Source organism: Vanessa tameamea, chromosome Z, assembly GCF_037043105.1.
Source record: "Vanessa tameamea isolate UH-Manoa-2023 chromosome Z, ilVanTame1 primary haplotype, whole genome shotgun sequence".
NCBI lineage: Eukaryota > Metazoa > Arthropoda > Insecta > Lepidoptera > Nymphalidae > Vanessa > Vanessa tameamea.
In genome coordinates this window covers 14,751,682-14,779,617 of record NC_087341.1, presented here as the reverse complement: position 1 = coordinate 14,779,617, position 27,936 = coordinate 14,751,682, and the positions used below count along the sequence as shown (strand labels likewise).

At 32.8% G+C, this 27,936-nt stretch overlaps 2 protein-coding genes and 1 long non-coding RNA gene across 3 annotated transcripts; 1 reads left to right on the top strand and 2 right to left on the bottom strand.

Annotated features, from left to right (window-relative positions):
- Window positions 1-388: 388 nt before the first annotated feature.
- LOC113404090 (uncharacterized) lies at window positions 389-12,015 on the bottom strand. Its single transcript, XM_064220387.1, has 8 exons — window positions 11,809-12,015; window positions 10,627-10,806; window positions 8,958-9,043; window positions 8,496-8,666; window positions 4,839-4,982; window positions 3,039-3,179; window positions 1,913-2,035; window positions 389-1,575 (listed from the first exon to the last, which is right to left on the bottom strand). Exons 1-8 carry the CDS (start codon window positions 11,884-11,886, stop codon window positions 1,473-1,475), a joined length of 1,026 nt encoding a protein of 341 aa, XP_064076457.1. The 5' UTR covers window positions 11,887-12,015; the 3' UTR covers window positions 389-1,472.
- Window positions 12,016-14,861: 2,846 nt separating this feature from the next.
- LOC113404161 (staphylococcal nuclease domain-containing protein 1) lies at window positions 14,862-21,274 on the top strand. The gene is made up of 10 exons (XM_026644960.2): window positions 14,862-15,021; window positions 15,336-15,457; window positions 16,801-17,104; window positions 17,186-17,356; window positions 17,453-17,678; window positions 17,769-17,985; window positions 18,166-18,369; window positions 18,442-19,420; window positions 19,533-19,772; window positions 19,910-21,274. The coding sequence occupies exons 1-10, from the start codon at window positions 14,971-14,973 to the stop codon at window positions 20,081-20,083; spliced, it is 2,688 nt and encodes an 895-aa protein (XP_026500745.1). The 5' UTR covers window positions 14,862-14,970; the 3' UTR covers window positions 20,084-21,274.
- A 3,635-nt stretch (window positions 21,275-24,909) lies between these two features.
- On the bottom strand, window positions 24,910-26,792 carry LOC135194664 (uncharacterized). The gene is made up of 4 exons (XR_010309889.1): window positions 26,651-26,792; window positions 26,453-26,495; window positions 25,411-25,543; window positions 24,910-25,078 (listed from the first exon to the last, which is right to left on the bottom strand). It is a non-coding gene; the product is annotated as an uncharacterized LOC135194664 (long non-coding RNA).
- Window positions 26,793-27,936: the final 1,144 nt, after the last annotated feature.

Sequence of the window (27,936 nt, the reverse complement as noted above, 5' to 3'; positions counted from 1 at the left end):
TTGCACCTGTAACTTCCTTATGACGGTTTTAAGCTAAATCATTTCAGTGCTATTTTTGTTAACATACGTTGCTTCCAGAAATTGCTAAGGCAGCTCATGTGCTCTCTCTCAAAGTTCAAATTCATTAGAAAAATCGATGTACGGAAAACAAAATCGATAAAAACCACTTTTGTCATCTAAGTCTTGGTTTTTATACTGAAAAATAAACTTTATAAGATATCTGTTCGACGTTATAAATTAAAGAAATAAACGAAAATATCACAAAAAAATGTTTATTTGATAAACATACGATAATTATTTCCATACTTGATGTTTTGTGACCAATGAAACTAATGTCGCAAGCCGGGTAAGTCGTGCATCTTGAAAATATCTTTAAATAAAACATTAATTGACTGCCAAGAAGCGTTTATTGTATTGTGGTTATTTAAACATGTTTGTTGTAAAAGGATGAAATTCTCTTTAAACTATCATGTTATCTTTAGTACTGAGAAATACATTATGTATAAGCAAGTTCGGAATAACACTTAGGCAATCGTATCAATTTAATGCGTTGTGAAAAAATTTCAAGTTATAGTAATCCAAAACCCAACCAAAACATTGGAAATCAGACTTTACGTAACGCTTGTGCAAACAACGCATTAAATAAAATGTCGAAAAGTATCAACTGCACGTATGGGGATAATATAAATACTCTTTAGTAACTACGAAGTGGTAAAATCATAAAAACCAATACAAATTAAAAATGATAGATCATAGAACACGTTACGGGACATTGATTAATCTAACACTTAACATAACTCTAGTCTTATTCACTATTACAGTCTTATGGAATATAGCGGAACAAATGGTCTTGGCAGCATATACTTTCAAAACGTATATATATATATTTATAGTTGTTAATAATATTTAATGGAGAAACGTTCAGCTATATTGACATCGAACACTTCGTCAGCATTGCACGTGGAAGCGATTTCGTTGGGAGTTCATCTGATGGCATTGGGTATTTTATTTTCCGATGATAAACATTCATCTAAAGCGACACCAACCTCATTTTAAACAGCTTTCACCAAAAATACTAATTATTAGCGAGTCTTTGGTCATAGTTCTTAACTACCAAGAGTGACATTTAGTCAAATTAAAAATGTTTACAAAAAAATAATTCCGACCAATTTTAGACATCAACATACAGACCTCATACAAAGCGACATATGCTCCTATTTACATCGGCAATTAGACTAGAGAAAACCGGTTATTACTAACAACTACAATATCTTAGTATATTACAAACACATACACCCGAAATTTTTGTAGAGCTCGTACATTAGTTTCAAGCTAACCAAAAGTTACATGACGTACGTAATAGATATAATGTTGCAGATATAAAAGCCTGCGTAGTTCTGTACAACATTGGTTAGACAATGATTGGAATTGAATACTATGATAATATAGGTATTGGAAACGACGACGAAGGTTCAATAGACCTTGAGTTGGTTCTTGTCGTCGAAGCCGGCAGAATGGCCAGCGTTGCGAACTATAAAGGAGTTTCCATCAAAATGCATACGCCTTTCTCCGCGCCTGCAAAGTTATAATTGTGATCAATTTGTAATACATTTTGCAATTTGTCGAGTACAATATTAAACTTTCCCTCTTGAGTTGCTATTTATGTCAATTGTAACAATATTGAACATCGAATTCGAATCGATTCGAATACGCTCATAACCTCATCGCACGAATAATAATAAGATAAAAAGGGCCAAGGGCCGCAAACACACCAATTGCCTATTGATCTATTGATTAGTCCTAATTCAATCTGATGACTTGATTGATGCTGACAAACATTTATATAAAATTAAATATAGTTTACACAACAGTTGTTTTAAAAAAATATTCAAATAAAAAAGCATTTTCTCACCGTACGAAGAGATGCTGCGTCTGTCCGAGAGAGGCCGTGCAATGGAGGAAGGGGCTCGTGATAGAGGCAGAACCATTGCTTGGACTAGTTCGCAGCTGATATTTGTGGCTGCAGCGATGAACCCTACCACCATACAGCATATTTTTATTCGCCATTTTTTTGCAAGTATACATAAAACTACATGTTTGTTTCAATTCAATGAAAATTAATTTTAAAATAATTCATTATACAGATTTATTTTGTCTAAATATGCTCAATCAGTGTTCAATATATTATTTTGTTTAGGTATTATGACCCATTTTTATTCCATAGTCGTAACCTTCTAGTATACGAACATTATAAAATCGGGATAAGGGTACCACTGAAATCCAGTGCTTAGGTATCAAGCTACCTGACTTGTACTAAATGGTAATATCACAGATCCTAAATTATTAATCAGTGCGGCATTCGCCTGTATTTTAACAGTTCAGATTCGAACATTACATAAAATAATTTAATTAGTGCGCAACCTATAATGATATATTTTGTTCGACATTGTAAAAATAAATGCATCGTCGTAATGCAATCGTCTGCAGGCGAATACTCAAAATTGAATCGGATCGCCCATTTTGTTTAAGTCAATATATTTTCGTGTTTACTTTTGATCTTTTTTTTTCACTAGGTGCTGGCGCATTTCACATTTCAGGTTACTCTGGTGTCTTAAAAATAGCAGCGAACCTCTGGCTATGGTGGTAATTTGGATGCCGAGCCTACCTATGTGGTTATAACGCTGTTTTTATTTCGATCGGTACACGCTCATGCATTTCACCAAAAGCCAACAACCAACTTCAAAAAGGTATAATAACGATGAAGGTTCAATAGACCTTGAGATGGTTCTCGTCGTCAAACCCGAGAATATTTTTATTTTACTTTCAAATAGGTGTCACGACTGGTTACAAGTACATAAAAAATTCGGCCTCATTGCAGGTGATCGTGCAAATACTAAATAAGTACACAAAAAAGTTTTCTCCGATCATACAAAGACAAATAGAATAAAGGGCGTGACCAAATTCAGGTTTTTTGTTTTGATGAAATCAATGTACTTATATTGCTATAATATCATTAATTATCATAAATGCATGTTTACCTAACCAGCCCATCCGAAGTCTGGCTGACTCGGACATTATTAATGATCCAGTTATCGGTACCATCATCAGTGAGCCAATACTGCACAGCTTGGAGAAGAGACAGCGCCTCGTTCACGTATGACGGCCCGTGTCGAGATTCACTGGTGACAGTTATTTATTATGATACAATATTTATATTTCAGTAGAAGACGTCGGTTTTCTTCAAAAAAATTATCAAAGACTTTAATTGCCAACTAGCGACCCGACCGTGCCTCGCATGAGTGCAATGCTGATACTAAATATACTAACAGAATGTACCTAACTGTAATATCTTCCAAAATATTCATTTAAATAACATGCTGTAAAGGGCCATACTGATCTATATTAAGTGCACAATGTATTTCATTTACTTAATTGGATAAGGATTAATACTGCATTGCTTAAAATCGCTTCGTAAATCAGCCATTATTTATCGTAATAAGTAAAGGATAAAAAATGGTTATTGTGGGTTATCCCTAAGAGATAGACATAGACCACCGCGGATTTATTGTAGACCTTTTTAAGTTGTACAATACCGTAGTACATTATTTCGATCCATCTTTTTCACCCATCGTAGGGTTCAAGCCATCGTTTGCAATGTAAGCGCAAAAAATATGTTTATTTACGACATCATAATAGAAACCTCCAATCAGTGTTTCTACAATATTACGCATGTATTATAAATATAAAACGTCCTCTTGAATCACTATCTGTTGAAAAAACGCATCCGTTGCGTAGTTTTAAAGATCTAAGCATACCTACATAGGGACAGACAGACAGCGGGAAGCTACTTTGTTTTATAAAATGTAGTGAAGTAATGTACAAAAAATTAATTAAAATTAACACAACCCGCGTAAAAAAATGAAGTTTTTAACGGAATTTTTAGGAAAAGCATATTCTGAATGCAAAATGTATGCATAAAACTGGGACAAAAGAGTCAACTCAATTGTCTGGACTCCGTGGCACGGGCAAACACGCTTCACAATGAAAGCGCTTTGAGATACTGTCGGGCGTTCTGATAAAAGGGAAAAAATAAATTTGCTGTCGAAATCAGTATCGAAAGCTGTTTTTGTTACGTTAAAGTTAAAAATGTTTAAGGCTTAAGCTACGGCATACTAATTTTGTAAACTAAAACTTTTTGCAACTTTGATTTTATATTTGAAATACAAAATCATGTCTGCGTAGCATTCATGTATGACAGCTGATCGATTTAGGGATGAACTTATAAGATATAAGTTTTATAAATATTTTCTATGAATCAAAGGTTTAATTGTCACTACGAGCTTTTCACGCGAACGTTGGCAACACTATGGGACATAATACACTGAAGACTTGTAAATGATTTCATTATTTTCTTCGATAAATCATCAGAAACTATTTACGTTTTATTTAAATAGTATTAGGTGTATTGTGGACGAACAAGAAAGACCGCTTGGCGTCATACGTGGCCTATTGTAAAGTTCTGTTTGTGAATATAAATTTGTTTAAAAAAAAATTACTCGCGGTTATTCCTTAATTAAATCCGTGCTAAGTCGGGTGTTAAGTTATTTTAACTTTACACTTGATCAAAAACTTGTGTCCTATATTGGTTAATAATATTATAATACTTTATACTACACAAACCCTAACTGTTTTTGTAAAACTGGTAACTAATCAAAAATACTTTTCATAAATTAAAAAAAAAGATATTACAGTGACCAACTTCGCACAGTTGAATACATGTATTAGCATAGCAAAAATATAATTCACTACAGCTACAGTATGGAGTAAACATCGTTTACTTGTAGAAGACGTTAAGCGTGAAATCTTGACTCATGTCGAGGAAGGTGTCAGTTGTAGTGCGTGTTCCGGCAGCGTCTACTAAATACACCAGCGCACATTGCTCTGCTGTGAATGACACTCCCTTGTACCACATCTTGGCATACCTATAAATAAAATTCGTAACATAAGAAAAGTTTAAAAAAAAACATTTGTATTGATGATTTTCATAGTAAAATTAAAATGAAGAACAAAGATTGAATAATTATTAGTAAGTAAAATATATATTGCAAATATTGTGTTAAAAATGTGTACCTAGCCTAATTGCATTTTTCAGACCTAAAAGAGAAAATTTCACAAAGCGAAAAGCCATGTCTATATATCGGCATTTGCCGGTAGCGATCCCTTTGACTTTTAATTGAAGTCCAATGAGTGTTGCAGTGCATTGGATCGTAATACTTCAAAGCGAACACGAAACGCAATTAAATAGGAAAATGAAAAAGCCGAGCCAAATTAATGCTTCATTTGAAATATTTAATGATACAATGTTGTCCAATACAAAATAAATAATAACACATATGACAGTACGTCAACATTGGTGAAAATCCATTTAAATAATATTCGGAAATTTTAAAAGGTTAATATTCTATACGGCTCACAGTTGAACGTAACGGTGCGTTTCCATTCTAATAATATGTAGTTGGCATTTGTAGTTGATACTGAAGTTACCAATGATTACACATCGATTTAAATATAGAAAATATTTCTAAATTAATGATAATAGCAGACAAAATAAAATATTTCATATGAAGTGATATTTTGCATACACGACTGAACCAAATAAGTAGTACTTACTTATACAGATTATAATCATGTTTATCATGATATTTTGCTGTGACTTATTTTATAAATATTTAATGCTGACAACACCTTTTTTCAATAAACTATTACATATTTCCCATCTCTCTACGATTGAGCGTAAAACTTGAGCTTGTAAGTGACAGGAGCCCAACGTGTCAAGATCGGACGTGCAACTTCCACATTACTCAGCAACTTCGCGCAATTACGTAGTCGAAGAGTAAATGTAGGTCCTTCTTACTGTTGCGAACACTTGTAACAATTCAGGAACAGGAACAATTACAGGACCTTTTTGATATCAAATCATCGATATTTCAATAAGAATTTTATACAATGACCATTATAACAATTACAAATTAGTTTTATTTATTTGCCCCGAAATATTTATTAGTACTTTGACATTGCTATGTAATTTATAATTTTTGGGCCGCATATGTGTAGATATTATAATATCAATGTATTTTTTTTAAAGAATACTAGCTATGCCCCGAATTAATTAAGAAATTACTAATATTTCTATTTACCCCTCCTTTTAAGTTCATCACTTATGTCAGGAGTGGGGACGACAATAGCCCAAGGGGTCAGGATCGGTCCTGCGACTTTTTACATCGCCAGGCGGCCCGTAAACCATTGCGCTATTGACGCTTGTATTAATTTCTTACATAATTTAATTCAGGATCTCTTTTTCCAAAAAATATAAATTAAAAATTAATTTACAAACGAAAAAAAAAATCTGGACTTAATACCGACAAATATATAAGTGGACCACTGAATAACTGGATTGTGAGTGGGTGTATACTGTATAGTTGAACAGGTGAATAGTGGTTGGAACTGTAACTAAATAGGTTAACAGGTAAATGGGTCGTTGGATGGACATAACTTAGAATAAAATGTTCTATAACTATCAATCGATATCTATTTATATTTTATAAAGCGATGGTAATTTGTGAAATTGCAATCTATGCGTCTCCGTTTGGTACTCGAGAGCAAGCATCGATATAATATGTATACCAACATTCACTATTTTCTTTTTTCAAATTTCCCAGATCGGATCGATCCGATATGTCAATTTGTTAAATGCAAAAGTTGAAGGAAGAAAGTATATATTTTGTTGAAAGTATGTATTTGTCTTACATGATACATCTAAAACAAATACATGAAACCTTTAATCTAACATTTATAAATATCTGAAATGATAAAAGTCTACCATGATAAAAGCCATCATAAGCGAATTACTCGCATATATTCATATAAAAAACATTTCCGTGTTAGGTACAGTCCTAGTTTGCGAGGTAGTATTATAAATGAAAAAGTACGTCGACTAAAATCCGTATCAATAGTATTAATATTTCTTATTGTAATTCCCTATTCATGTGACATGATACAGCCACAGTCGCGCGTGAGGCAACGCTGCTGTGTAACTGCAGATCTCACAATTACGGCTGTGTCGTGAGTCGATCCTGATGCTTCGTGTTTGCTTAGGATGCGTTATCTGGCCCTTAAGCTTCGGTTATGACGGTCGCATTTTTATCTTATTAGTTGAAAAATCGATTACGGCACGTTGTAAACAAGTGCAGACATCGTTTTGAGATGTCTTAGTGAGCGTGAGACCAATACATACAAAAGCACACAAAATTACAAATGAGATTATATTGGTGCAGTGTGTGGAAAGGTTAGGGTCATCGGCATACCAAAAGGTAAATTTAAAAAAATATGCTCCATAAACTAAAATCTAATATAATATCAAAGTTACATTACCATTACAGCCGTCTTCTTTCTTTGAATATTTTCTTAGAGTTTAATGGAAATGGAAGCTACGAGGAAAATAAAATATTTACGAAAGCCTTGGAGCTACTTAGATTAAAACTAAATGATTTATTTGCAGTTGTACACTCTGCATTAGTGCAGTTTACAGAAAAGTTTTATTGAAGAAAGGCTTGTAATTATTCGCCGATTTATTATTTTACTGCATTTTGTACGTTAAATGTTGTGAATACAGCATACCACTAAAACAAAGTGTTCCTATATTTGTTTCTTTAAGTTTCTTCGGGAGTTAAGTACTTATATATGTATATTTGATTTGTTCAATTGTCACTAATTCTTAATGGCGACCAGACAGTAATTATTGTGTTAATTGTGTCATATTAGGAAATATTAAGAAAGCGTCTGCCACTAGGGTAGCGCTGCGTTGCCGCCAGCTCCTTGACAAAGAGGGTGTGGAGGGCACGGCATTACGATGTAGCAAATGTTGACACGTTATTTTTATTAGTATATTGTACTACATTATTAAGCCCCGGCTCTTGTACTATTATTCATTTTTACACATATCCAGAAAAAGAAAAAAGTCATCAAATATTATATCGCCAAACATCAATACTTACGGTGAATGAGCCAGGGTCATTACATGCCAAGCAACATAGTTTAGTGGCGTATTGTCTATGTAAGATGTTAAAAAATCTTATCCCGCCAATGTCTGTTTTTGTGATGAGACTACTAAGCATTACAAAAAAAAAATCGAAATATGGTTCTTATAAAAAAATGATGTATTTTTAGGTAAAGATATATTTTTTAGTCTACATAAAATAATGTCAATAAACTCCTTTTATATTTTGAATCGATAAACCGCGTGGGCGGCTAATAGTAGTGGGCGGACGTAATTATACAGATCCATAGGTTTATTTATCTTTACTTCTACAAAAATAGGTACAAATTTATAAAAATAATATTAAAATATGTAAGGAACAACGAGTGAATATACACGTCATGTACGAATATATACGTCTAACAAAGCCCTAACAATAATATACTTTTAATGTATTTACTTGTTGTTTCCTTGCTGGTGTCTCGCTTGAATTTCGACCCTGGAGCCATATTGGTAGACGCGGCCGTTGGGGTGGATGAGAGCGGCAGAGGCTCCAGAACGAGATAACGCAAGTATTATATTATTTTTAGCGTTAGTCAAACGCACAGCCCCGTCGATGGTCATATCCACCCTATTGATAGGTAAGTTATTTACTAAACTGTATTATAAAACATTTATCCATATGACTATACTAGTAGATAGTATAACTATATATGACATCATATAAAATATGAATAGAACTGTTGGACACTTCAATAAATTGCGAAAATTGGTTGAACAGGCATAAAATGTGTATATTCTCTAACAAACAAACAGATTTCGTCTATCACGATAATAATTTAAAAATCGTGGTTTTTAGTTAATATTTGGTAATACTTAGGTAAGTCTTCGGTGCATCGAACAATGGGTTTATAATACTTACTTAACTCGATCCCTTAACCGCATACAGACAGTGCCGTGCGGCGTCACGGAAACATTATAGGTTGCGCCTCCCATTCCATCAGTAACCTAAAAGTGAAAGGAAGCGTTGAGCGCGCAGAGCTGATCACATTTTGAATATATTGATTATATGCTACACCTACGCGTATTATTCCATCTAACACTCCTCGACATGATGCCACATAGGAGTTACATTTTAACTGATTGATCAAAATTACTTAATCGTGGGCAGACAGTGACCTTTTCTTTCTGAACTAACTACATTTAAAAAATAGGATATCTTGTAGACAGTATCAAAGTTATGGTAGGTACCTACTTGTATATAAGATGTCTGCGTAGAAAATGTACACGAGAGTGTAAGTTCATGTTTAAGTAGCGGAATAAGCGAGCACAAGACGCGAGCGATCTTGACTTGCACTTTAGACTGTTTAAGCGGAATATAAAAAAAAAATCTTTTTCCCAATGACATAAAAAATAATAGACCAAACCTGACCGGTACAAATAAAAAACATTATCTGCTTATCTGCACTTAGAGATTGGCTTTTAATCCAAAAACCGTTTTGCTTCGCCGTCTCGATCCATTAAGGTAACCAGATTAAAGGGGTTGATTACCGCTTTAAAACCTATGATTGATATTATCAATTCTTTTTTGTAATCATACGTTATAATATATGTTATACTTAGTTTACATAATCGCAAGTTATTAAACGTGGCGAAAATTATTATACTATAAACCTTAGAACCTTTAGAAAGCTGGTGAACTTTCGATATTCTCATGGTTCGATTGGTTTTCTCATTTCAATTTGCTTAGCTAACTAGTAAACTAAAGTTCTAATGTCGCTCTTCCTTTTAGCAATTTTAAGTATAAAGGCGCTTCCAAGTGTAAACAGAATCAAGGTTACTGAATTATTTACTTGTGTCTGCCTCTGACGTCGCTTAACAAATTCATTCAAAGAACGAAAAAAAAACGAGAAAAAACTTAAGCAAGACCTTTTAAAGAAGTTAAATTAACAATTTTAAAAAACAAAATTTAATTTGTACTTCATCATGTCCGAGCTATAACTGCACCATTGATTACATTACAATCGTATATGCTATATTTTTTATTTATTCTTCTCCAATTTGAAGCCTTCATACTTCAAATGCAATAATATGATAATAATAGGCTTAATATTATTCACCGCCAAATATTAATATAAGTACCTCTGTCCATAGACAACGCACGCTACCATAGCGACCGACGTGGCTCCTAAGGTTTTAGGAAGAACAATAGTCGCTATAAATAAAGTGAACTACGTGAGCTAATCATATAAGCTTTAAGTCATAATATCTTGTTTCAACTCTACGTATATTTGTACGTCAGTAAGACGAAGAGTAGGTAATTACTTACATTACAATCAAGTGCTATTGTATTATCCAAGAAATCTTTCGATAGTAGGTACATAAGTAGTACCTATATATATATATATATATCATTTCTATACTACCAATACAACCTGTAACTGTCATGAAAAAACGGTTGCAGTTGCATTGATTTTGTTAATTGGTGCATGGTTCTACCAAATATTATGTTCGTTGATTATATTAACTCATCTAAATATAATCATTTATCAACTCAACTCAATCAACTACTTTTTATTTATTTATTTCACCTCCAATTCTCGCCACGTGTCAGCGTGAAAGATGTCATCTCCCGGGTAGAAGGGCGCTTTGCGTTGCAACGGAGCTCTCCAAGGAGGCTGCCAGCCTGAAGCACCGACAAGTTCAGCTTGTCCGAGACCACCCTCCAGGAATTTACTGTAATCTTGGAACGTTGATAGACTTGTTTCCTCCTACAAATCAACTTACGTATGACTTTTTTTATTAGTTAATTAAATACATAATTAATTAATTTGGGAGGCAGACTGGCAAATAAGTCACCCGATGTTTACCATGGCACTGTCACAAATAATAACTATCCCTTACATCGCCACCAACCATGGGAACTATGTTATGTCCCTTGTGTCCGTAGTCAACACTGGTTTGTTCACCCTTTAAAACGAAACAACAAGCTTTCTACTACTGTTTTGCGATATAATATGAAATGAGGGAATGGTATCTATCAAGACGGGATTGGCAAAGGCCTACCACTATTACCTTCAAGGCTTTATATTAAATTATTCATAAGCCCTGACTTATTAATGAACTAGGATAGAATATTCAACCATCACGCAATTGTTGTTTTGTTTCGATACGAGTGATAAGCCAAGATTTTTATTATATCATATTTACATATACGTTATACGAGTTTATAATTATAAACATTATTATGCATGTAAATAATGTTATTGCAATAATTATCAAAAATATTTATTTAAGACCACGCCCGTAATCTCTCTCCGTGATAACGTCATTTATATGACGAACTAACTATTTGAAACTGAATTCTTGAATTATTCGTTGTAATTGGTTAGTGAAATTTCACACTTAGCGTAGGTAATAGGTTCACTTATAAACCTTTATTTAATCTGCGAGCTTCAATTTGACTTGACTTGAATTGACTTTTTTCGGTACATTGACTATCCTATAAATTCTTTCGATTAAAGTACTTAAATGAAGACAATATATTTGTATTCGTAGGCACTTATAGGATATCTGTTTTTAATAGGAAATCTCAACGCATTGGTACATAGGTCCATCATATATATAAATGATTAATATTATTGTTGTTTCGTAGAATATTTTTGGATTATTTAGTCAAGGGATTTTTGGTACCACGAAATAAAGGACATTTCAAGTCCCAGTGCTATTTTATATAAAAAAAGTTAATAGTTAAAACAATCGAACATTGTCACCTGGTTATAAGAATGTGCTGTATATACGCTTCTTGGGCGTACCGGCATTACATCCTTTCTAAAGTCCGCATTGGCCATTGTAGCACTTATTTATCTGTTCTGTGTTTTATTAGCTGTTTTAAAAAATACAATTAAGTCTAACGACACTGGCAAATACTACATAATACAAAGAGCTATTCACACGGTTATATTCTAAAAGAATCAATTTGTCATTCTCCCTTCTATATTCAAATTTTTTAAATATTTCTCTATGGCGACGACATACATCAAATTAATAGCCAGTATTACTAAGACGAGTTGCAAATGAGGACTAATATGCTAGATTTTATGTTTTAAGCTAGATGATCTCTCTGATTGAATACGCTAATCTCAGGCACTACCAGATCGACTTATAAATACACTTAAGTCTTCTTTATGATATTCTTTTACGATTATGAACGTGTGCTTTGATACTCGATTATTTTTATATGATCAGTCATAGAGATACTTATAGGATCACTGTCACCATAACAACATAACAATCCATCCCTAATAGTAGAAAAATATTTTAATAAGAGTAGCGAAGTAGTGGATACCTACAAAAAAACCTCATATTTAAAACATAAAATCATCTAGTTACTGCGAATTATAGGTTATGTTTAGTGTAAATATTGCTTAAATGAGAACCTTTTTTCCCTTTATTTATAACAGTTGCATTTCTCAACAGCAAAGTACCTAGTGGTAGAAAATTTTAAATATGCTGCCAAAAACATTGCTGTCTCTTAAAAATACTAATTAGTAAACGAAATTTATGATAACATAGTTTATAAAATTATATGACTAGATACATGGACATCAAGCTTATATACTATGATAGTGCAAACAAACAAAACGAAATAAGATCGGCAACGTCGCAATAACATCGCGCCGGGCTCCAGCTTTATCGATCCATGCTGCACGTGACGTTGTATTTTCATGCCTCTATATTCAAACTTGTATAAAATATTGTGTAAAAACATAAATATTTGATCCTTATTAATTAAAATATTGTCTGTTCCTAGTTAAATTTTAAACTAAAAATACTTCATTGTCGTTTAAGCAATTTAAAGCGCCTATAAAATTATAATATTTAATGATAAGTAGTATTTAAGTGTTAAATATGTTTATAATGATTTAAAGAATACATTTGAATTATTCAATCCTTTTGTAAATAAAACTGATGGTAGGATTAGGACAGTGATAATTAAATTGTGAAATTATAAAATATCGGTTGTAAGTTTGTTTCTCTTTTTCGATAAACGGTTAAAAATAAAACCGTTATCAAAATATGACGATGTTTAATCTGTTGACGCTGTTGTTTACCTGTTGAAACATAATTATATAATACTATATTTTATCCCAAATATAGCTTGGCCCAATATTAAAATATACTTTTAGTTTTTATTAAGCTTAAATATTGGGTAAACGTTGGTCGACTTCTAATTTCATAGTTTTATTAGTCGGAGAGAGTCATTAAAATGTTAATTTTATAATATATTTTTTCGTTATTTAGCGCGCGTTATGCCTGAATAATAAATGTAAAGATCATAAAAGTCTAACCACATATGTGCATATCCCTATCGATGGTACTACAGGCTACAGGGTATAGCGATGGTTATATGAATTACAGCCTCACATCATAAACATATCGAGTGAAGGAGGCTGCGCACGCTGTGATCGATACAATTAGCAAAACAATACACCTATACGTAACATTATATTTATATTCAGCGAAGTTCGAATGGTTTTGAAGGGTTGTTTGTTAGAATCAATTAGACGGATCTATTTAACTGGGAATCGTTTAGGTTTTCTGAATGACCAGACTACCGCATTGCTATATTTTTAAGCTGATAATTTGTTTATATTATTCAATTGTTTGACATGGGCAAAAATTTGCTCATGTCAAACAATTCGGTGGGTACGTCAAGACACGTAGTTGGTACACGTTGTCAAGGCTTCAGGAAAGCATATAAAATGCTTAAAAACTGCTGGTGGTAAGTCAAAGTGGTGGGAGGGGTCCGACGGCTCCGCCCTCACAAGCGAGTGAAACCTCTGTCGGAGACTAATCATATTTTATAATAACTATAAATATACCAAAAAGCAAACTTTTAAAAATATATTTACGTAGAAACTTGAAAAAACAACAAATAAATCTAATTCTAAAGTACAATCTACGTATTTTCTATTAAACAAGTATTATAATAATATGCGTTCACAGAGTTTTTAAAGTGCATATGCGTAATAATATACTGACTTTCTGTGACATTGATTCCATCATCTGTTTATTAATTTTCTAAAGAACTGTTGGAAATGATTTTACTGCCACGCTTAATGCCACTCTACGCGATTGTAGAGTGAGATTTAACAATGCGTTGTAGAGTGAGAAGATACCAAGTATCCAAGTGGTACACTATTTATCATTATTATCGTCATCGGACCAGAATCATTATGTTTCTTTCGTACTTATGAAACAATCGTAAATTTTTCGTTTCTTTACAACATAGGGTTTTTACAAAAATGAAATAGATATCTTTAGTAGAGATTCTATTTATTTATATCAGCCTGTAATTAAAACAGATTTTTCATTGAATCAAAAAAGAGTATTCTCTTTGTATAATTTTAGTATTCGTTGTTATAGTAATTAATCGTTTTTGCATATTAATGGCAGCCAAAAAAATTTCCAAGCCAATTATATTTGAACTAAAATGCCTTTAAATACTCTTTATTCTAAAAAGTACTAATTGTATGCTCTTTACTATTTTCCTAGAATTTATTAGAAGAATTAAATATCTATCATTTGTTGTAAGGTTGATAGTATGAAAACAGCCTATACGTTTTTATTTTATTAGATAGTCTAATAGCGAATTATCATTATAATTATATGAAAGATACAAAAATAAAAACAATGATTTATATAATTTACCATAGGAAGGCAAAACAATATTCATAAATTAATTAATTGGTAATATTATGATATTCACTGAGTGAAAGTAATTTTTAAGTTATTGAACTGTTGTCTTTCATTTTCCGTATAGGTAACACTGGCGCCTCGCCACGTTTCGCCAGCCCTGGAAGAAGCTCAGTCGTCAGTGATTTTTATGTTCTTAATCCTTTACCACGTTGCCTAAATAATTTGTTTTAAAAATGAGTGCAACAGCACCCACCCCTGCTTATAAAATTGGAATAGTGAAGCAGGTAATTCATTTAATTTCTTCTTTTCTTATATATTAGAAAAGGTGTACTAATATTCGCGATACCTCGTGCCCGTATCGTTTGCCCTGTTGGCACCGCGTCCACAATTTTCAACATAACATTGATCGATTTTTCACTGTAGGTACTTGATTTTCTCTATAAGTGTAAACATATTAAAATTAATGTTCAGGCTAATCTTAAGTGATGAAACATCATTTAGAATAAGAATAGGACAAATCGCTTAAAAAGTGAATCTAATTAGTTATTCACTTATAGGACCAATTTCTGATTTTGACTTATTTCTATATATTGCGTAGGTTTTGTCGGGAGATACCATTATTATCAGAAAACAACCACAAGGTGGACCACCGCCGGAGAAAGTGATCGCTCTCTCTGGCATCACTGCACCGAAACTAGCTCGTCAAAGAACTGCCAACAAGTAAGTGCCTAATTCTTAATAAGCTTTATAAGCATTCTTTTATATTATATAGCGACAATATGTACGAAAACAGTAAATTAGTACTGATGTTTGCACTTTGCACTAAGTAAAATAAAAATATGGTTAGATTACTTTCTTCAAACAAAAGTGAATGGATAGGTGATGTGTCCATGGTTCCTTATGTTTGTGAAAACCTGAAAAAGCTATTATCAAATATTATAGTAAAAAATTCATTTCCATTCATTGATAAATATTACTTGACTATAAAAATATGACTTATTACTGAGTAATTTTTGTATATATTTTGTGATAATTATTGAATGTTAAAATACAACTATTTTTGCATATAGATCTTTTATCTTTAAAAACAAACAACTCTTATTTTGCTTGAACCAAAACAGAATTTAAACTATAAAACAGTAAGGCACAGCGATATTTTGTATTTAGTTAATAAGATAAAATTAAATTTCTCATCACTCAATAGCCGATAGTCTAATAGCTAAAGCTTATATAACCAATCATAATTAACAGCTTTAATTATGATTGGTTAAATTATAAATTCTCATTTCGATTCTAATTATTCAAACTGGTGTTGTTAAAACACACTTAACACACAAAGGATCCACACATGCTCTCAGCATTCATGCTACTATTTTATTTGCATTATTTTATTCATTTTTGTGTAATACAGCATTGTAGTCATTATTTGCACTAATTAAAACACTATTCTTAAGTATATTTCATATTTCAATGAGTACATTGAATAACTAAATAATACAGAAATCCTCCTAGAGCAGGTAGGTAATAAATAGAATATAACCTAAAAATACATAACTACAATACTCATCACAGTACATTTAAAAGTATATATCAATTTCCAGTGTGTCATGAAATTGCTTATTTTACTCATATTAAAGATCTATTTGAATATTAATTTAATTGCAATTGCTATTTTAAAGGCAGCCAAGCGAATTTGCATAGCGAAGACATATGTGAAAATATAATCTTCAATTAATAAATAAATGTTTATATAATTATTATAACCAAAAAAACATACAATTTATATGATTTTAGAAAAATCTATCATTTATTGAAATGGAGCTATAATAGTCAGAACACATAAAACTTAACTGAAGATTGTAGGTTCAGATGTGGGCTTGCATATCAAGATTTCATTTGTTTTTATGCATTCATCTTCTGCTCAGCAGTGTAGAAAAAATTGCAAAGAAATCACGTGCACAATTACAGGCAAATACATACTATTATTTAATATTGTTTCAAAACTGCTTTGCACTGCATAACAATCCCAATGTTTGGTAAACTAAATGTATCCAAATTTGCAGTGACACCGAAACAAAGGATGAGCCGTTTGCATGGGAAGCTCGAGAGTTCCTTAGGAAGAAATTAGTAGGAAAGGAGGTTATTTTCACTGCAGAGAAACCTCCTAACTCTGCTACTAGAGAATATGGATCTGTGTGGGCGGGAAAGGATCCTACAAAGAGTGAAAACATGACTGAGTCTCTGTTAGCTGAAGGTCTTGTGAAAGTGAGAGAAGGAGGTCGTAACATTCCTCAACTAAAAAGACTTGTTGAGATTGAAGAAGTAGCTAGATCTCAAGGTAAAGGAATTTGGGGGTCTGATCTGCAGGTAATTAGATATTTCTTTTTATTTTTATGGTTTCTGAGGAAGATAATTTTTTTACTAAATGTTTCTTTTTTTTACAATTAGAGCCATGTTCGTGACATCAAGTGGAGTATTGAAAATCCCAAACAATTTGTGAATAAATTCAATGGACAACCAGTGAAAGCCATCATTGAATATGTCAGAGATGGCTCCACTGTCAGACTTTGTTTGCTGCCTGATTATACACCTGTTACATTGATGCTCTCAGGAATTCGAGTAAGTAACATTTCCAAAATGCAAACAAATATTATAAGTTCTAGCTTTGTTGTTATATGAAGGAAATTGATTTTATTTATTCTTTAATATAAATAGTGCCCTGCTGTAAAACAAGATGGTGATTCAGAACCCTATGCAGAGGAGGCCCGTTTCTTCCTTGAATCAAAGCTACTTCAAAAAGAGGTAGATGTTATTCTTGAGTCAGTCAACAACAACAACTTAGTGGGCACAATCTTGCACCCTCAAGGAAACATTGCTGAGGCACTATTAAAACAAGGATTTGCAAGATGTGTTGACTGGTCTATTGCAGTGATGAAATCAGGTATGAAATAACATTATATTGTATAAACCTTCTAGTCAGTAATATTTTTATATTATATTTCTTTATGCATATTATTATTTTGCTACACAGGAGCTTCGACTTTGAGAGCAGCTGAACGTTCAGCTAAGGAAGCTAAACTACGTATCTGGACTAATTATGTCAGTAACGCTCCTGTTATTGCTGCTAAGGACAAAGAATTTACAGCTACTGTTATGGAAGTTGTTAATGGAGACGCTCTTGTAGTAAAAATGCCTACTAATGTCCAAAAGAAAATTTTCTTAGCCAGCATTAGACCACCTCGTGAAAAGTAAGACATTCATGATTACTTAATTGTGTAAAATTTTTTAAACATGTATTACTCATACAGGAGTGGTATATTTCACACACTATTCCAAACTTGACGGCATGAATTAGTCTTTACAAAAAACATGATAAGTGAACATGAATATTGCAGATTAATTGGTATTAATGTTTATTTTATTCTTAGGAACAGTCCAGATGAAGAAGGTAAGCAATCGCCCAGGCCCAAAGGCTTCAAGCCTTTGTATGATATTCCATGGATGTATGAAGCACGTGAATTCCTAAGGAAAAAATTGATTGGTAAAAAAGTCAATGTAATGGTTGACTATATTCAGCCTGCTAAAGACAATTTCCCAGAAAAGACATGCTGCACAGTTGTGGCAGGCGGAACGTAAGTAATATTGCTATGGTAAGAAATATTTGAAGATATACAGTATTACAACTGCATCTATTTCTGTTACAGTAACATTGCAGAAGCTTTAGTAAGCAAAGGATATGCAACTGTGGTTAGATACAGAAATGACAATGATCAAAGAAGCTCTCACTATGATAAATTGCTTGAGGCTGAATTAAAAGCACAAAAAAGTGTTATAGGCATTCATGCTAAAAAAGATATCCCAACTCATCGTATACAAGACACAAGTGGTGATTCTGCTAAGGCCAAAAAATTCTTCCCATTTTTGAAGCGAGCTCAAAAGACAGAAGCTGTTGTGGAATTTGTTGCTAGTGGATCTCGTATGAGACTGTACATACCAAAAGAATCGGTCCTTGTCACATTCTTACTTGCAGGAATTAACTGCCCAAGAGGTGCCCGCCCAGCCATAGGAGGCGGTGGAATGCAAGAGGCAGAGCCTTTCGGCGATGAAGCTCTGCAGTTTACAAAAGAAAAATGCCTTCAACGTGACGTTAATGTTACAATTGAAGAAATGGATAAAGCTGGTAACTTTATTGGCTGGCTTTGGATAGAAAATGAGAATTTATCTATATCTCTTGTAGAGCATGGTCTCGCCTCAATGCATCACACTGCTGAAACATCTGAATATGCTCGGACTATTAAGAATGCAGAAGAAAATGCTATGAAAAAACGCATTGGCCTATGGAAAGATTTTGTAGAAGTTGAAAAAGAGATTGAGAAAGAACGCTCTGCTCCTATACAGGACCGTGTCGTTAAATATGAAAAAGTCGTTGTTACTGAAATTACAAATGAAGGAATTTTCTATGCTCAAAACATGGAGCTAGGTAACAAGCTAGAATCTTTGATGGATAAAATACATCAAGAGTTTAAGACTAATGCTCCTCTTCCTGGATCATATGTGCCTAGGAAGGGACAAATATGCGCTGCTCGCTTCACATTGGACGATCAATGGTACAGGGCTAAAATTGAGAAAATTACAGAAGATAAAATGGCTCAAATCTTCTACATCGATTATGGAAATAGAGAGGTGACATTCATTTCTAATTACATCATTTTGCAACATTACAAATTAGTTGCTAGCTTCATATTTATTAAAAATGAATAATATAATTATTACAAAAAAAAAACTTTATGCACAGGTTGTTAGTCCAACGCGACTGGCTCCATTGCCGCCGGGTACAGAGAGGGAACCGCCTTATGCGACTGAGTACACTCTAGCGGGCGTCAAGTTCCCAACAGATAATGATGACCGGCACGAGGCAGTGCGCGCCTTTTCTACGGATGCGCTGAATAAGAAGCTGCTGCTTAACATGGAAATTCGTGGTACTCCAGTGGCTGTAACTCTTGTTGATCCCACTACTAATGCCGATATCGGCAAGGTATGTATCTGAATACTTTTGTGCTTTCAGTGGACCAAAAGTGGCCCTGATCATTTAACTAACATAAATAATATTGATTTTAATCTTTATTATCTTTTAAAAATTAACAAAAATTTAAAAAAATCAATGTTTATTAGAACCTGATCAGGGAGGGCCTGGTATTGATGGAGAACACTCATGAGTATCGCCTTAGCATCATGCTGGCCGAATACCGCGCTGCGCAAGATCATGCTAAGATCTCGCGCCTGAATCTGTGGCGGCATGGAGATATCACCGACGATGATGCGGTTGAGTTTGGAGCGCGTCGCTAGCGCGAACTTGTCCGGTACGATGCTACCCTTTCGCCTTCGCATACACTCTATTGTGCGACATGCATGGCGCCACATATTGAGAAGGTCATCTTTACCGTCATCTTAGAGTTTCTGTAAAGGCAGCAGCAATACAACGTACCAACCAATTTTGAACTAATAAACATTATGATATTCGTGTTATTATCCTTCCGTACCTTTTGGACTGCCTTCCCAAAAATCAATTACTGTCTTTAAATAATCGATTATGATCAATTTTAAAATGTGAATGTTAAGTGTTTAAAAGGACAAATATAATATTAAAAATCGGTGTCTATCGTAGACTCTCCTTCATTGTGCTCTCCGTTGACGCGCGATCGTGTAGGTATTCTTTACTTGTGCTCACAGTGCATCGGTACGAAATACGACAGTGTGGAACCGATCGAGTGGCAACTTTAAAACCCTTCCATACCTATTCTAATACAATAATCACTTTAGATATTGTCTACATATTTTTATATTTCGCTAAGATAAACTGAATTATTAAATATAAATAGTGAATTATACATAGATTATGATTATGATAGAGACGAGGACTATTTAAGACTTGTCAATATTTAATTAATAAAAATCATATTATCGTATACAAATTGATGGAATAAATGTTAGATTAATAAAATTTCAATTGTTATTTCACTATTTATTTACAATGCGTACTTTACTGTTGTTCTGATGTGACTTGATATTTTATCTTTAATAATTATGTTGTAATGAATTAGTTGCTTCCAATGTTTGCATGTCATGTTACAATGTCGATCTCTGTCTTATTTCTGTTGTTGCATATATCTTACTAGATTGTATATTTTGTATCTGTCTAAGATTCATTCAAAATATTATAGTGGTAAAAAACAATGTGTAATGTTAGCTAAGTGTGAATTTTATCTAAAGTAATATAATACGGGAAGTCTGAGTGTAGTGGTATTGTGTAAGATTTTTTTACTTCATTATTGTTTTATATTTTACTGAATACTTGTTCTATACAATGTAAGTTAGATTTTTCGTACTTACGAGTATATTGTTTTTTAAACCTACCTCTCTTCCCGAAATGTTTTTGTACTCCACATTACAAACTTCATTTACTCCTCTTAAGAGTACCACACGGTGCGTGGATTGTTAATTCAACTCGGTATATTGAAATAAATATTTTAGGAAACAGTTATTATTTATTCCTCCCCACATCATTGGCATGCGTGGTAAAATATATCACCTATATAAAACTGAATAGGTACGAGTACAGTACAGATGGTAATTAAAAAAAAAATTCTAAAATTTGTGCAATTCAATATATATTTCTAACATCATAAATAATTACCGAGTGGTTCGTTAAAAGTTTAAGCTTATAAAGGTACATCTAGATTAGGCTGACGAGACGACAACTCCATTTCAATTAAACTATACATTAAAACGAATGCATTGAAGTTGACAGTTTACATCATATATGGTAGTATATTCAATTTTTAGTAGTTAGTTATTTTTGGTAGTATATTCAATGAATAAGAAGTACTTCCTACCTATCCGATTCGTTTGCTATTCGTTGCTAATAATGTACTGTTCCCACGTCAGCAACGCTTTGAGGACGAGCAGGTCGACCTGTTCGCGCCCCCTACATTCATAATTTTTACGTACATACAATTTTAATTCAAGATAGAATACACGTATTTTTATATACTTATTATTTTTGTTCTAAAGAAAACTTGGCGGAAGAAGTACACAAATACAAGGGTTTATTAATCCCAAATACAGCAACACAGAAAGGAAGGTAAAAGCATGGCGCAAAATTGCCAACGTAATGTTGATGACAACGCATTGCCCATTCATTGACGCTATGTTGTCAACCGGTGACTGTCGAATTAGTCGTCAAGTTGACGACTTGTTGATTCTGAATCGAATGTTTTAGTTTGAACGGTGTCGAACTCGAACGAGTTTCCTTCCATCCCTAAAAATAATAAAATACACAAGTTTTCTTTGTCTTTAAATAATAGATTTTTAAATAATAAGCTGTTAAATAAAACACGTTTTCTCTTAAATTATATATCCGTGTGAAAAGGAGGCGTATAAGCAGGCTTTTGCGTCACGATTTTTTTTAATGATACAATTTAAAGGGCTCTGTCGGTTCCTGCTCTTGTTAAGCCCCGTATAATTATTCGTGATGTTGGCAAGAGACCTGATGGACTAGGTGGAAAATAATGTTAAAGGCCGGAGCCGCCTCGGGAAAAGCTGAAGCGAACAAACGATTCAAAAATACGTGCCTTATTTCAAATGAAGTTTGCAGTTAAAACAAATAGACTAGACTTCGTTCAGCTGTACCTGGTCGACTTCGTTCTGGTGTAACCGGTAAACATCGATCAGGTGTAACAAGTTGACCTTGTTCAGGTATTACCGGTCGACTTCTATACATGTAACCGGTAAATTTATTTCATGTTCAATCGGTAGCCTTTATTCAGATGTAATATCCGTGTACCGGTTCATCCGAACGAATTTTTTCCAGATATTTCGTTTGGATGTAACCGGTTGACACCGTTCAAATCTAACAGGTACGTTTCTTTCAGCTGCATTCAGTTAGACTGGTAAACATAAAGGCGTTAATATTGTATGTTTAATTAGACTATACGTCAAATATCTCTTCGGGAAAGTAAGTGTTACGTATCTTACTTTACTTTTTTACAATCGCTAAACGGCAAGTTGTTTAAGTAATAAATAATCAAAACGGAACAATAATCTTGAATTGCGGAAGAAAAGTCAGCTGACATAGATTCGATTATGGTTATTATATTTATTTATTCAAGTATTTCTGGGTAATAAAACGTATATAATATATAGGTCATTGATCAGGCGCCAGGGCATAAGAAGCGCATGGCGCAGGACTACAATGATTGATTTATGTAATTCCCAGTGTATATGTTACAGTTAAAACCTATATTTAGTTAGAATGAGTGTTAACTAGTTAAAACTTTTTATACGTGATATATTTGCTAAAACAAGAATATTAGAGGAACACAAAAAAAAAATTGAGTTCATAAGTTGTGGTTTGGCGTAACGCTTTAGATATTGAAACTGGTTTTTATATTATAAAAAAAGAGCTGTCGTTGAAAATGAGAACCGCTGAGTTTCTTGCCTGTTCTTCTCGGTAAAATCTACTTTCCGATCCGGTGGTAGCTTTACATTAAATTCAACACTATAACATGAGGATTCAAAAGTGATTTCAGAGCCTACTTGAATAAAGAATATTTTAATTTCGATTTTGTTACTATTCGCACAACAACAAAGCAATTTAAAAAAGGGTACCTACATTAGTCCCCAGTACAAGGACCTTAAATTGTTTTGACACATACAAATGTAAAACTTTGTGAGTGCCTTTTTTGCAATGAGTTCGACAAACTTTTCTAATGTGAAAAGTTTCAACCCTGCTGTGATTTTGAATGCTCGATTCCTGGAATTATCGATATGACGTCACTATGACTCTCCGTATATACCACTTTGATTTTTTGAATTTTTTGAATAAAATTAATTTAAAAATTGTGGTCTATTTGTCCGACAAAAATCATGTTGCGTATGGGGTGCCCACCACTCCAAAAATGTCAGTATGACGTCACTATGACTCCTTATACATACAAGTATCATTTTTCAAAATTTGCTTAATAAAGTTAATTTAAAAATTGTGATCAATTTGTCCGACATATATCATACTGCTTATGGAGTGTCCACCACCCCGAAAATGTCGATATGACGTCATTATGTCTCGCCATACATACAACTTTAAATTGAATATTTTTCGATTTAAAATAAACTACTCATTGTACACAAATATGCGTCCGACAAATATGACAGAATTCCGAAAAGAAGAATCTCAACTTTTAATAAATTTAAGCACGAGTAAAAAAAATTGTACCTATATAGATATTGATGCTATCTATAAAAATCTTGGAGACATGGTGACACGTTCTCTTGCAGTCTGCCAAATTTTTACAGGCAACGATTTTAATCCGTCGATTTTTTGTAATTCTTATAATAATCAATTGTCAGCGTTTTTTCCCAAAATTACTTTTGTTTTCATTTGTTTCATAGTTTACATAAATTTTTAGAGTTGTTAATTAATTTTATAATGTCTGTTTTGTATTAATGGAATATTTCTCTTGATTCACTTTAAGGGTTTGAAATATTTTAATTATTTATTTATAATAACTGCATATTTTTCTCAATAATAAACAATAAAATACATACAGCAAAAACATTTTTATTTGTTTATATTTTTTTAGTAAAAATTACACTTTATTCGTACTTGTTAAATTTATTTGACTGATTTTTCAAGTAGACACACCGTACACCTAAAGTATTGTTGATCTCCAGAATCAAATCCTTGTTTCTATGGTTCCTAGATCTAGTTGGCGTGCAGGTGGAACGTGTTGAGTTAAGTTTTTGGTAGTAAAATCACGACTGAGCCGTTCGATGTCTTGCAGTTGTCGAAGTTGACGCAGGACGAGTCGAACATGCGAGTCGCGAAGCATACGTAAATCTTTAACCAATTTCTCTTCACGCTCCATACAACTTTCAGCTACGAGTATAATTATCAAGAATTAAATATAAGAACATAATTAATTATTATTAATTAACAATTTTAGTATACCACTAGAACTGGAACTGAGACCCTCCTTATCCACGCGTCTGTAAATATATTTGTAAATAATTATTTTACTGAAAATATTATTTAATTTAATGAATATATTAGTATTATAATAAAATTCAAATTGTAAAAAGAGCGTCCAGCTACAATACAGACCTGTCCGTGTCCGTGGCAGCTTTATGACTGGTTTGTATAGCAATGCTTTGGCTCAGGACTTGGACGGAGGACCCGACGGAGACGGTCTTAGCAGACGTGTGCGCCACAGCTTTACGAACAACCGACTTTAGAACCAAACGTAACACACGTTGAGCTATTCTTTTGGCTTCGTCATTCATTATCTGCCGTATCATTATTAATAAATAAAACATATTATAAACTAGCTGTGCCCGCGACTTCGTGCGCGTTTGAATTTAATAAAAAAGCGTGACTTTATTATTATTTTACATATAATTCTAAAATAAAAGTAGCCTAATTTACTCCTTATTACATCAGTTATCTGCCAGTGAAAGTCCCGTCAAAATCGGTCCAGCCGTTCCAGAGATTAGCCGGAACAAACAGACAGACAGACAAAAATTGTTATTTAGGTATATATACCGTGTATATATTGACATACATATGCATTTAGTAAAACGCGGTTATTTTAATATTACAACAGTATAGCCATACTAACTTTTGATTGCTGTTCAAAACCACTATCTTCATGTGATAAGCTAGATATTGATAGAAGATACAGCGGCGCGGATGGCGGGTATACGGAATAGTACGCAATCGTATTGCAAAAGCCAGGAATATCACTGCTGGTCCTAAAATAAAATAATATATAATATCACATGTTTATGTTTGTTATTAAAAAGTACTAAAAATGTTTATGTCACAATCTCATTGTATTTGATTAGTTCCCTCCATCCTCACCTTTTCCTCAAAAAAGAATGGATGTTAATGGCCAGCATTAACATGTTTTGAGGTTGTTATTTTACTTTACTTTACGTTTTATATCATAACATAAAATCCATATATATATAGTCGGTGGTAACGCTTTGTGTAGGCCGCCAAAGAGTATCACTTAGTGTGGTTGTGTTCCGGTTTGTAATATGAGTGAGCCAGTTCACCTATAGACCCAACGGATATAACAACAGTGGTGACCACTTACCATCAGGGGAGCCATTTGCCCTTCCACCTACCTGTATCATGAACTAAAAACAAACAACAATATATTTGCGTAAATCAATAGATATTATATAAACTATAACAAATAATATTATATATTTTTATGCATAAAGTACGTAAAATAAAACATATTATATATATAATCGCAATTATGAACAATAGCTATTATCTTTTAAATTATCAAAGTAATTGTTGACAGTGAGATTAGCAGCTATACCTACTATACTTAGGTACCACTTAATTATAAAACTGAGATAGTGAGTTCACGATTCAGTGTATTCAGCATTATATTATATAAGTAGATTATAGCATTAAAATATAAAACTGATACAATAAAGAAGAAATGCACGGAAACATAATTTTATTTTCAGCAAAACTTCCCGATCACAGTATATACCTAGTCTTCGCAATATAAATAATATTAACTTTTACGTAATTTCTTTGACTGTGAAAAACTGTACCTGTTGTAAAATATCATTAAAGGCAGGAATTTTAGCATTTGCTGAAATTACATTAATATGTCTTACAAAACATAAAATAATTACCGAATAGGAGCTGAACGAGAGCGGAGTGAAGTTGACTGGCTATCTAAACAAAGAAATTTATGAAATTACACAAATAAATCTTAAGAGGTCGCCCATTAACAAACTATTCAATTAATTGAATTATTAGTTACAAGTTGTACTCCTAGTAGGTACTAATAGAAGAAGGTAATATTTATATGTTTGGACTCGATTACATACGGCTCTCGTGGTTCGGCATGCTATGACAACTGAACTGTCCCATATTCGTGTACACTGAAACAGACATGCTGGCTTCTATCAACTTTACTTCAACGGTTTCACTTCGTTACTTTATAGGTGCTTCCCTGGCGTAATAAAATCGGCAGCTATGAATGTGTTTTATACGTAAGAGTAAGGAAAATATTATTATTATGAGTATGGATTAAAAATATGTAGATATATATGGCACAAAGAAGCAATTTATTTAAAACAAATAAACTTAGTCAGTTCAATCCATCTTTGAGTCCAACTTTGAATATTGCTCACAAAAATAAACATCAATTGAATCGTGACTGACGGCCAATTCTACTTATATAAACTATATATGATACGATATGATCCCGATTATATTGCGATCCACCGCACTTTGACTGAACCGCAATTGGATCGTTGTTATAATTGAACAGGAAAACGGCTGAACTGCAACGATTACGTTTCAATTCGATTGTGATGAATAGACGACTGTCGACTTGTTAGTAGATTTAACGTTAGGGTAAATTTACTCCTAATAATAAATATAACTAAACTCGCTAACTAGCTTTACTAACTTCTCTGACTTATAGCAATCTATAGATACCTATATTCATAGTTCATAATCTCAAACGTTTAAAAGTCGTTAAAATATTACTAGGTAGGTATATGTCCTAAAATGTTTGCCTTTATAAATCTAAATTAGTAAAAGTTGAAGAATATATACATTTTTTACTGACCTTAACTGGGCAGAGCCTAAATTTTTTCATAATTTGAACGATTAATAATAAGTATAAACAGATTCTAAATATTGTCGTTTAATAAAACGTTTTAGTATTTGAAAGCAAAATCTTGAATTAAAAAATAAAACATATTAGCTGGTAATTATAATAATGACATAGATAATGTCAAAAGAATATAAAGTTCTTACAGAAAAAATATTACCTATATAACCTCTTTGTATTACCTTTTTAAATATTCTAATTTGAAAGTATGTGCCAATAATATTTACATGTTTGTCGTAAAGTTAGGTTATTGTATAATGATGGTAAACTCGTTTTATTAATTATTTCGAGTATAAAACCTCAGCCTACAGCTAATTTTACTATCATAAATATAAATTGTACAATAAGTAGATTAGAAGGAATAATTAATTCCAATCGATTTGCAACAGCTTTCGAGGTAAAAAATAAAATTACAAAATTAAATAGAATTATTTTTTTATTGACTTTGACTATGGTTCCCAAAAAATGGCCCATTCTCGGGACATCTATATA